Source organism: Scaptodrosophila lebanonensis, unplaced genomic scaffold (genome assembly GCF_003285725.1).
Source record: "Scaptodrosophila lebanonensis strain 11010-0011.00,11010-0021.00 unplaced genomic scaffold, SlebRS2 tig00000001-arrow-pilon, whole genome shotgun sequence".
NCBI classification, from domain to species: domain Eukaryota; kingdom Metazoa; phylum Arthropoda; class Insecta; order Diptera; family Drosophilidae; genus Scaptodrosophila; species Scaptodrosophila lebanonensis.
In genome coordinates, this window is record NW_022060529.1 from 18,995,650 (window position 1) to 19,007,389 (window position 11,740).

The following is an 11,740-nucleotide window of genomic DNA, read 5'->3' on the forward strand; positions in this document are numbered from 1 at the left end:
GCTTTTCTTAAAGGAAGAGACAGTTCAGTACTTATAATAGTTCGTCTGTCGCCTTTACTTCGCCCATAGGTGACATTTCAATTATCACATCCTAAAGTTAAACTGTAGGCTGGCATTTTTGAGAGTGTACATTAGATATAGAACCTATTGAGAGAATATCCAATGACCCTAAAATGTATCATCAGCGGTCCTTAAAACCCACATCACAACACACAGCTCTCAACACGTTGAAGCGGGGACAGCTGGACTCACTTCATTTGCATGTTGCGAAGGTACTTTTGTTTATCGGAGACCCTTGAAAGGAAGTCTAGGATGCGACAAGAACAACAACAAAACAACAACAACAACAACCGAATTTACGACACACCAGCAGTGCAGACATATGCAGATGCGCCTGCAGCAGCAATCTGCCCCCGGGGGAGGGAGAGGGCGATGGTGGGAGAACATCAGTCAAAACAGCATCCGCACAAGTGTGGGCCGCCCGCCCGAGCGCGCCCTCACTAATTTGTCCAATTTGTCGAGTGAGGAACAACAAAAACGACAGGAAAAATGAAATTGGCAGCCGGCAGGCCGGCGGAGAGCGGAGAACGCGGAATAGAAGGCTGCAGGACGCCCCGCAGCTCTTGGAATTAGCGCAACATGCGACGCTGCAGCGGGAAAATATTATTTTTACAAATAAAATCAGTGAGAGTGAGGCGGCAGGGACGGGCGGAAAAAGGACGAACGAACCGAAGGCAGATATCATGTCGGTTGTATATTTTACCATTTAAATGCGCGACACACGGGTGTCAATTTCGTATCGGGCGCATATAAATGTCGCAGAGTCATAGGCATATCCTGCCTGCAGGACATCACAAATACACACACACACACATATGCACATACACTTGGTGGTCGTTGTCGCCCCGGGTCGGCGTTTATCGCACGCTGCGCCACCATCGCCTCGAGCCACTCAAAGAGTCCAGAAATCGCCGCACTCGATGGCAATGGACCAACAGGAGGGCAAACACCTCTTATTGGCTTTCCAACTACTGCTACTGCTGCTGCTGCTGCTCAGTACAAGTTGGGCCCGGGGGCAAACATCTGTTGGAAAAAGGAATGAGCCAAGTGGCTAAGAGGCAAGTGGCCTTTCGTCAACCGTTCATTAGGCAGCGGCGGTGCAGCTTTGGATGCTTTGGTTGCATGCAACGCGCACTGCTTATCGTTAAAAGGCTTAATTGCAGTTATCACATTTTTATGTGCACCGTTAAACGGACGCCACGGGCCATATGGGCCCATAAAAATTGAATGGGTCCTGCAACTTCATTTCGCTCCCAAACCGCCTGAACTGATTTTCATTTTAATGTACAATACATTGTACAGTTTTTACAACTCTGTAAACGCTGACAATCTAGAGCGAGCATTATCGAATTAAATATTTGTTTCTCTTCATTGCAGATTTTTCCTGAAGTTCTTCTTGAAGTGCAATCAAAACTGTTTGAAAAATGCCGGCAATCCCAGAGACATGCGCCGATTTCAGGTGAGATTTGCTGAAAATAAATATGATTTCCAATCACTTTTGTTGTCTTATATTAGTTCTTATTATACATATGTATGAGCTCTTCATATTGATTTCACACTTCAAATATTCTGCTTGCTCTTGCTTTGACTATATTAGAAGTAGGAGTACCCTAAGGTTTTGCTTTTCGTAAAAATAATACAGACAACTCCATTTTAAAATACTAATTCAACTTTAATTTGTATCTAAATCCAAAAAATATATTTTAGGGTATTTTAAACGTACGTTTATTTATTGTCAACATAACTTTTTAATAAGTGAACATTTTTCTAAATTATTGGTCATTCGAATTTTTATTTTAAAATATTTATACTAATACTAATTCAACTTTAATTTGTTTCTAAATCCAAAAAATATATTTTAGGGTATTTTAAACGTACGTTTATTTATTGTCAACATAAGTTTTTAATAAGTGTACATTTTTCTAAATTATTGGTCATTCGAATTTTTATTTTAAAATATTTATTATAATTCATAAGTTTACTAACTTAAATATTTACTATTTTGAATAGTATTTTCTTTAATCTAATCATCTTTCATCATCTTTTCGGTCCAACATTGTCTTGTTTACAAATCACTTATCGTTTTTTTTTAATACTCCATAAATCGGAATGATTGAAATATAGTTTAGGTATTATTAATTACTGGGAGAAAAAATAACTAGAATAGGGTTAAGATATGTTTATAAAATTTGTTTTCGTTTCTATTTTGTTCAACATATTTGGCATATTTATTAAAAAAAAAACTAAATCACTCAGCAATTCACAGTTTATTGAAACGTTTCTTTCTTTTTTCAAAAGCAGAAATATTTTGAAATTTAACACTTTTCTAAGAAGAATCGTTTACCATATTAGAGCTTTATTTTGTCTAAAAGCTTACAGGTTCTTAAATTGTATCTGGATTGATCAAGATAAAACTACACTCGTATAATTCTTTAGATAGCTCTAGGTAGCTCCACAAATTAAATATTTTGTATCTTGTTCTTCAATGCTTTTCAATTGAAGAATTGTTAGTCTATTTAATATTGGACCATTTATCAAATTTTAGCTACTTCTTTATTTTAATTTTGGTTCGTATATTAAATTGTTCATATCATGAACAGAAACGAATGTTTATAGCTTATAATAAATTAATTGCGATTTATTTTCCAACAGGTTGTCATATCCACGCAGGTTGCCGTTGATGGGCCGCTATTGGCTATATCGGACAATATGTTCGTGCACAACAATTCGAAGCACGGACGCCGCGCCAAACGATTGGACACAACGGAAGGTACAGGCAACACATCCCTGTCCTTATCCGGTCACCCCCTTGCGCCCGACAGTACCTATGATGGTCTGTAACAAAATTCTAGTATCACGCTCTTAAGTTCCAGCCAGACGCTCTGTCCTCTGACAGCGACGGCTGCTTAGTTGCAAAGTTTATGTTCTTTTATTTATTTTGTAGTAATTGGCGAACCTCTCTTTATCATTTGTTCTCATGTCCTAAGGACCTAGTTAGATTGTAAAGTTGAATACTATTCTGTTTTACAACAAATAAAAACGGTAATGGGCGCGTTGAATTGAAAACTTTGCTCACAAATAATCAGACATCAACAATCATAAACCATATACTAAAATATATTTATATAAAGGGACATTTTTAAATCACCAACTTCATTCAAAAGCTATTTTTTCGAATATTTCAAAAATCAATTTTGAGAGAATGTAAGGTATACTAGAGATATTAATTTAATAGCTAAGGCGGATAATTATGTGTTAAGTCTTTATTATATTTTATAAAATGTAGATTTCACTTTTTTCGAATTTAAATTCACTTTTCTGTCTTCACAAGTTAGTTTATCTAATGAGAAGAAAACTCTCCATATAATGATACTTAAAAAAAGATGAAAAATAACAATTTTAATAACAAACACTTAAAAAGGAATGATGATAGTTAGAATCATGAGAATCAGCATAAATTCCATATTTAAAAATTCAATATTTAGATTTCATGCCGTCTCATACAAGTTTTTCGAATTTAAATTCACTTTTCTATCTTCAAAAGATAAGTTAGTTTATCTAATGAGAAGAAAACTCTCCATATAATGATACTTAAAAAAGGCGAAAAATTATAATTTTTATTAAAAACACTTAAAAAGGAAGAATGAAAGTTAGAATCATGAGAATCAGCATAAATTCCATATCTAACAAGAGAGAACGCTACAGTCGAGCAAGCCCGACAGTGTAATACCCTGTACCCAGGTAAACTTCCGTCACTGAGTTATATGCGCCCAAAGCAGCAGCAAAAAGAGGAAGAAGAAGAGCGAACTTGTTGCTGCAGTTTGGGGGGGTTGCACTAGAGAGAATTTGTTTCACTAATAACTTTTCTTAGAATTGACCGAATTGAATAAAATTTTGAACAACAGTAGACAATTATATATAAATTATGTGTGCAAAGTTTGGTTTAGGTAGCATTTGAAATGTGGACGCTATTGACGAAATTCTGTAGCGGGGGAAGGGGGGGAAAATTAAAAAAAAAAAAATAAACTCGTCCTTACTCGGACCTAGGAGAATCTGGATGCCAACTTTGGTTATTCGAGCTTTTATAGTTTCTGAGATCCTCGCGTTCATCCAGACGGACAGACGGACGGACGGACGGACATGTCTAGATCGATTTCTCTCGTCATGCTGATTCAGAATATATATACTTTATGGGGTCGGAGATGCTTCCTTCTGCATGTTACATACTTTGCACAAACCTAATATACCCTTTTTACCCTACGGGTACAGGGTATAAAAATTCAATTCCATTTAGGTATTTCAGGATAAATGTGAAATCTCTATCTCTAATCAGTGATCAAAGTTTTCTAAAAAATGCGCCCAATCGTTTCTACAGATCCTAAACTGAACAAACTGTTATTTATGAAACCTACCACATACTTATTTATACCTTTGCCGAATTTCAGGTCTCTACCCACCCTTGCCCGTGGCTACGCCCTGCATCAAGGCGATATCACCCAGCGAAGGTTGGACTACGGGCGGAGCCACTGTCATCATTGTGGGGGACAATTTCTTTGATGGCCTGCAGGTGGTGTTCGGCACAATGCTCGTGTGGAGCGAGCTGATCACATCTCATGCGATACGCGTCCAGACGCCACCGCGCCACATACCCGGCGTCGTTGAGGTGACGCTCTCCTACAAGAGCAAACAGTTCTGCAAGGGATCCCCCGGTCGCTTCGTCTATGTCTGTAAGTTGTAGCGCCCTAGTCCTTTATCGGCACAAAATGTCTGAGCTTCGCGTTTTGTTTTCTTCTGCCCCTTTCATCGTTTAAGCAGCCCTCAATGAGCCCACAATAGACTATGGTTTCCAGCGTTTGCAAAAACTGATTCCCAGACATCCCGGCGATCCGGAGAAACTGCAGAAGGAGATCATCCTAAAGCGCGCTGCTGATCTGGTGGAAGCGCTCTACTCAATGCCTAGGTAAGCGAAAATTACTCTTCTCCCTGGGTCGAGTCCAACTCTAATGCTGTTTCTTCTGCTGCAGCAGATCGCCAGGGGGCTCGACCGGCTTCAACTCTTATGCCGGCCAATTAGCCGTGAGTGTGCAGGATGGATCGGGTCAGTGGACGGAAGACGATTACCAGCGCGCTCAATCGAGCAGCGTCAGTCCCCGCGGTGGCTATTGCAGTAGTGCCTCCACACCACACAGTTCGGGTGGCTCGTACGGCGCCACCGCAACCGCAGCTGTGGCAGCCACCGCCAATGGATATGCACCCACACCCAACATGGGCACGCTTTCCTCCTCGCCGGGCAGCGTCTTCAATTCAACTTCAAGTAAGTGCCAAATATGAACTGACTTAGTCCTACTTAGTAACTATTTGTAGTCAGATTGTTTTGGTAAAAAGAAAAGAATTTCGAAGAAGATTCTCCTCAAAGAACTTAGTAATGAGGCTTCTTTATTTTTGTTTCAATTCTCGTAAGTCGGTTGAAAAAAGAAATATAACCCTAGACACCTTCACAGCTTAGAATAGTTTGGTATTTGATTAGTCATTTGAGTATCCCACTACCTCGAATAATTACAGGACCTTATTAGGAATAAAATGTATCACCCGTAGGACCAATTTTTAAATAACATCTAAATAGGTTTTTTTTTGCATAAAGTTTTTATGATTTTTGGTCTAAACATGTAAACACTACTTGGACATCCTTGTTTGAATTCTTTATTTATATTGTTCGAGTACACGAACTTCAAATACCCTTTAAATACAATACAAACTCCAACTCCCAAAAAGAAAGTGAACAACCAATGTGCTCAGCAAAAGCATTTTCGCCATTAATCCCAACAGTGTCCGTATCGTCGACGTGGCATCAAGCGCTCGTGCAACATCACCACGCCGCTCACCCGCATCACTATCCGCATCCTCACCAGCCCTGGCACAATCCGGCCGCATCAGCAGCGACCGCGGCGGCCGTGTAAATCGGAGCAGCACCAACAGCATGGGATAGAAAGAGGTAGGCGGCACACAGATGGGCGCACCGACGGAACAGCGACATTTTGTTCAAACTAAATGCCACAGGCACACACACACAAGCACACACACACACATTACCAGAAACCTTATCGCAGCGGAGCCATCGAACGCCCCTTGAATGTGACAACAACAACAACAACACAACACATCGAAAACACCCAAAACATCCGAAGCATTTACTGGTGCCGGAGACGATGACATTGACCGTGGAACGAACAACGCCCAGACAGCCCTCGGTCGATAAGCTGTTCCGTGGCCGACAAAAAAACACTTCCAGTACACCATCCACCAACTCCACACATTAAGATTAACGGTATTTATAATTTGTTTTACAATTTAGATATAGCCACTGTAAATAGTATGCATATATAATTAGTACCCGTATAGAGCTAGAAGTGTGGGGCTTATGTTCGAAAATCCATTTCAATGTACTTTTTGAAAGGTAGAATTCGGAACTTGACACAAACTACAAGTATACTATTCTGCTAAGAATTATTGTTATTGTAGCTATCAAGGTGGTGCTTCGGTATATGTATCTTAAGCTGACATATATTGCAAACCAGTTCACACAGCTTCCTGGCAACTCAACTAAATTAAACCTTAGGCTATTTTAATAAAAACTTATGGAAGAAATAATATTTTGGTGGATACTCATATAAATACTATCGTACGATATCTTGCAAAATTAATGCCATGATCCTTTAAAACTACCATAAATTTTTCATCTATTTGTAATTAATGCTTCGCCAAAATTTCCCCATACTTCTTCAGAATTGGGCAATAATATTGAGCCTTATTACCAAGCCAAATATTTATACATTTTTCTTTGAATTCCTGTCTACGCCACCTATCGGCCAAAAACTTTCTCTGACTCTATTTGCTTTTAACAACCTTATGATACTAAAAACTATATAAATCAAACTTCTTTGTAAAAGGGAAAAGCGATAAATGTTACAGCTCAGAATTGAGTTTTCTGTTTGGTTTTTTTAAGTTTCTAGAGGTTCTAAAATTTAAGACCCTATATAATAAAATATTCTGCTTCTAATGCTTATATTAAATTTATATCAAATTTGTTGGACACTTATTAAATGCAGTATACAATTTTTAATTACAGGAGTCAGTAGCTTGAGCTTTAACCCGTTCGCTCTACCCACATGCAACACCCAGGGCTATAGCACCAGCCAGCTAGTAACATCAACCAAATAATATTACTACTAAACGAGGCTATTGACCGCTGCCGCTTACCCCCGGGAACCCAATTGCTGCGGAGAAAGGACCCGCTCGAAATATCACCAATGAACAAAATCAAACAAGATGCTCGAAAGTGCAATAAACAAAAACATATTTCCAATTCATATCAATATTTCATTAAATATTGCGCAAATGTGAAACAGAATTTTTGTTTTTAACTCTTTCTATGTAATACATAAATATGTAAATACATTTTAAAATTTCCGCATATCAAAAGAAAAAAAAAAACAAAAAAATGAAAACGAATTATATATGTACGAGTATATATAAATTTAATATTGTAGGTATGAATGAATTCATATCATATGTATTTTCATATCTATAGAGGAAGCTTTGGCGAATTGTTAAATTCTAAAGAATGAGGCAAATATCGGTTCGGCGTACACCAGATTTGCGTAATTTAACAAATCATATGTGTATATATTATATATTTATTATATTTAAAGATTGGATCTGTGAATAGAACAAATTATACCAATTTAATAATCTACAATGAAAACAAAAGCTAAGTTAGTCTAAATACCTTTTGAGTATACAGAACAAATATATGAATATATGTATATTTAAATGCTTGTATACGACAATGAAATACCATATACATACATACATACATAACCCACACAAACATAGCTTTTTGGAGTCATAAAACAAAATACAATGTATACAAAATACAATGTATACAAAATACAATATATAAGGCTGTTGTGGTCTCATAATATTTAACTACAACCCCCAACACACATGGCATATCATTTTTATAAAACTTTAATTAACAACTTATACAAACAATTTTGAGCAACACACTTAAAGGTTTTCCAGAAATTTAATCGAACTGACAGATGCTAAATAAAGACGAAATCAAAATGATATATACCTAAATATACAAAAGAGTTGAGGTACTGGTACTAGAAGCTTGTGCTTTGAATCGCTCCATTTTGACACTAAATTTATAAAATATCATATGGAAAATACACACAGTTCTTAATCAAATTATATGCCACACATATTTATCAAATTTTGCACTCGAGTCGTGCATTAAAAACAAAAAAATAAAGTCCCATAACACGCATTTTGTAACTATAGCGCTCATAAAAAAATTCGAAATTCAAAAATTCATAATCAACTTAAAAGTCAATCATCAAGAAATGTATTATCCTATTTGAGATTTATTATCACTATTCAAGACGACAAAGTTCAATAAACACCCGAATTCAGCCCGAAGTTTTGTTGACTAGAAATTAAGTAATATACGGACATCAAATTAGATATTTTTGGTGCATACTGTAAGATTATTGTTTATTATTCGATATTTAGGGCTTATTGTATTTGGCATTGTATCGTGTGTATGTATGTACATACATATATGCATACCTGTAGATTCACACATTTAATAAATAAATAAACCTTTTTAACACAAACGAGCTAGGTATTTATAAGAATTGCATCATAAATGACACGATTTAGCTCCTACAATTGATTTGTAAATTAACATTAAAAACTAGTAAACGCTTTCTGTTTTGTAAATTTCAAGAAGTTATTTAAATAAAATTTATTTAATAAATAAAATACAACATGCTAAATAAAATTAATTGTTTGGGGGCTGCTCTTAAACTGACTATTGCAAAATATGTGAAGATATTTCAAATATTTAAGCAGCTTTTACTTCTAATTACGATGTTTCTAAATTAAATTCTATTCCAACATACTTAGCCCATTTAAAGTAATCCGTAAACAGGCCAGCATTGACAAATATTTTTGTTTATTTTAATCTTTTTAATGTTATTTATCAACAAAACATGGGTTGTCGACATAGGTAAAAACATAAATAGGTTTTTTTAATTACAATTTACAAGATTTATAAACAAGAAAATATGAAATAATGTCCGTTAATGCCTCCGAACCTTTGAGGGCGATTTTATTTACCATTTGGAGAGATATGCCTCGATTCACAGACTAATGTGGTCAAAGAGACTTTCAAGAAAAAACTGAATTCTTATTTTTATTAGCTAATTAGATAACTTAATGTAAAACAAGAATGCAATGAAGAATTTGGCAGACCCAGCTCTTAGATACCCTGTACCGATTCACACAAAAAATTCTAAAAACTTTATTTTAAACCAAAGGGTGTGTCCGCACGTTTTTACGGGCATTGTGTGTCTAAGAAGTATTTTAGATACACTTGTTCTGCGTATACAGGCCTCCTTCTGCCTGTTACATTTGTCAATTTGCACAAACGAAATATACACTGGTGCCCTTTAGAGGTATACAAATAGAGTGTCCCAACTCAACCGTTTTTCATGATTTACCAAAACCTTTCTTTTACTGTTTTGGTAATTACATATTGCACGATTTAAGATGGCACCTAAGTTAAAACCTCAACTCACATTTTTTGCGAACTATATATGTATGTATGTAAATAATATCAGAAATACTTCGATCGTTAATGGTACCACATAGTTAGGCCGGTTGCAAGTTTTCCGGGAAACAGGGGAAAAGCGGAGTGACGACAACATATAAATTGATACTTTTTATTTCGCATAATAATATCATTATTATTAATTCTAAAGTTAATTTCAAACTAATGCTTACATTTACAAAATAGCTGAAGCACTTCTTATACATCAAAAACTAAATGTCTACAACTCAAAACAGATTAGTTTTAAGACTTCAGATCTTTACAATATATTGGGGAATATATTTTTGGATGAGCTTGCAATATATTTATACTTTTTACTTATCATTATGAGTTCTACTAGCTCCCTCATAATATTCTACTCTTCTTTGGGCGTAACACCATCTGTCTCCTTAAACAACATTTCTTGAACTTTCGCGCGCACATATAGTTTTCGATTCAAGGACAATTGACGCATTATGGGAACAAGACTTAATGCAAAATAGTAATCGTCATCCTTATTTTGTTCCTCCTGGGTGTGCTGAACGATGTAACTCAGTTGCTCGCTGACCGTAGTCAGTCTTTCAATGCACACATCTAAAGAGCCCTTCAAGCTATTCGAGGCGACGGCAGCGCTGGCGCTTATTGCGGGCGTGGATACGACTGTAGTCTTGCCGATCATAACACTTTCACGAGGTTCTTCATCCATTTCATTCATGGGACTGTAACACAACGGGTCCTCACTATAAATAATATCCTTGATGTCATCACTGATCCCATCAGTTTGCTCATACTGTTCCCATTTTTGCGGCAAAGCCCCGGTTACGGTTGCTTGTGGATCAATAATTTTTGGTTTTGCTACACGAATAGATCCCCTTTCTGGTTTTGCCTTCGTTACACGGGTACTTTTACCTGCAATGAAAGTTAAATTAAAATGTTAATAATGCAACACACTACTACCACTAATTCCACTTTCTATAGATGGGAATTATTCTGTATATCATTTAAAGTTGCCGGGTTGTTTTTGTGCAGCAGGGCTGCGCATTATTGTTTGCGATGACCCCATATTGCGATAGGTACAGCTTCAATACAGCTCATTCAATAGTTCGTTGCATGCTATGATTGGGATGGAGTGGCTGCCCTACCTTGAGCTTTGATTTGCAAAGGACGCTTCCTCAGTGGAACGGGAATAAAATCTACTTGGTCACCGTGTTTATATCGTAGATGAGTCCACAAATTGGTTGTGTTGGTTCCTTTTAGATTGCTTGAAGCGCCACCACGCGATATGTTGCTGCCACAGTGACGGCATATCGCAAGGTTTTCACACTCCGGGTTAATATCGTAATGTTGCCACACTGAACTAACGCGAACTTTAGGCATCTTAGTAGGCAATTACAAAACAATCGTATAATGAAAAAATTTTCCACTAGAATCGCAAAAAGTATATACGATAGCGATGAAGCGATAATAGCACTAGTGTTGGAAAACGTTGACATGAGTGGACGCTGCACTGCATCTTTTTACCAGCCAAACAAAGTGTAAGGAAAACATAAATAAATCCGTCCAAAAATGAATATGCGGCACTTATTTGGCAATTATACTTAAATTCACTAATTCAATGATTGTTGTACACTCAGATATCCAGTATATATAACAACACTAGAGGAGCGCCACATCTTTAGCAATGCTTTGGCACGCGTGGCAGGCGTGCGTGAAATAAATAAACATATTACCGTTATTTGAGTTCATGTGTAGGCACTTGTGCCGCAGTAAGCTTCCTGTTCCAGTTCTTCCACTATAAGAAAGCAAATCTGTGCAGCTTTTACAGCAAGCATACGGCTGCATATGGCCATCCAAAGAAACAAGGTGGAAAAAGCGCCAAACGCTGCTCTTAATATTGCGGGGCTCCACCAGCTTGCAACGACTATCCTTTTCTCGAATTAAATTTCTCAATTCCGCTTTCTTTTCGGCGTTCATTTTACGATTTTCAATGAAAATATGCAAAAAAACTCAATTGTTGAAAAC

At 36.9% G+C, this 11,740-nt stretch overlaps 2 protein-coding genes across 3 annotated transcripts in view; one reads left to right on the top strand and one right to left on the bottom strand.

Annotated features, from left to right (window-relative positions):
• Nucleotides 1-7,382, top strand: part of LOC115632528 (transcription factor collier) — a 44,132-nt gene extending 36,750 nt beyond the window's left edge. Inside the window, exons 6-11 of the mRNA XM_030529728.1 lie at nucleotides 1,438-1,519; nucleotides 2,731-2,830; nucleotides 4,506-4,787; nucleotides 4,876-5,020; nucleotides 5,085-5,374; nucleotides 7,187-7,382. Of these exons, the coding sequence (XP_030385588.1) occupies nucleotides 1,438-1,519; nucleotides 2,731-2,830; nucleotides 4,506-4,787; nucleotides 4,876-5,020; nucleotides 5,085-5,374; nucleotides 7,187-7,278 (991 nt within the window). The 3' untranslated portion in view covers nucleotides 7,279-7,382. The remainder of the gene's footprint in view (nucleotides 1-1,437; nucleotides 1,520-2,730; nucleotides 2,831-4,505; nucleotides 4,788-4,875; nucleotides 5,021-5,084; nucleotides 5,375-7,186) is intronic.
• Nucleotides 7,383-9,295: 1,913 nt separating this feature from the next.
• LOC115632366 lies at nucleotides 9,296-11,708 on the bottom strand. Of its 2 annotated transcripts, none has more exons than XM_030529487.1 (2): nucleotides 11,449-11,708; nucleotides 9,296-10,627 (listed from the first exon to the last, which is right to left on the bottom strand). In XM_030529487.1, exons 1-2 carry the CDS (start codon nucleotides 11,690-11,692, stop codon nucleotides 10,095-10,097), a joined length of 777 nt encoding a protein of 258 aa, XP_030385347.1. In that variant the 5' UTR covers nucleotides 11,693-11,708; the 3' UTR covers nucleotides 9,296-10,094. The 2 variants fall into 2 exon arrangements, with proteins under 2 accessions (XP_030385347.1, XP_030385355.1); XM_030529495.1 differs by lacking the exon at nucleotides 11,449-11,708 and adding an exon at nucleotides 10,861-11,179.
• Between the last annotated feature and the right edge of the window lie 32 nt (nucleotides 11,709-11,740).

Excerpts from the sequence above, each read along its gene's own strand:
- LOC115632366 (XM_030529487.1), bottom strand. The coding sequence starts at position 11,692 with ATGAACGCCGAAAAGAAAGCGGAATTGAGAAATTTAATTCGAGAAAAG. Across the intron at positions 10,628-11,448 it reads ACACATGAACTCAAATAACG|GTAAAAGTACCCGTGTAACG; the intron begins GTAATATGTTTA and ends CTTTCATTGCAG.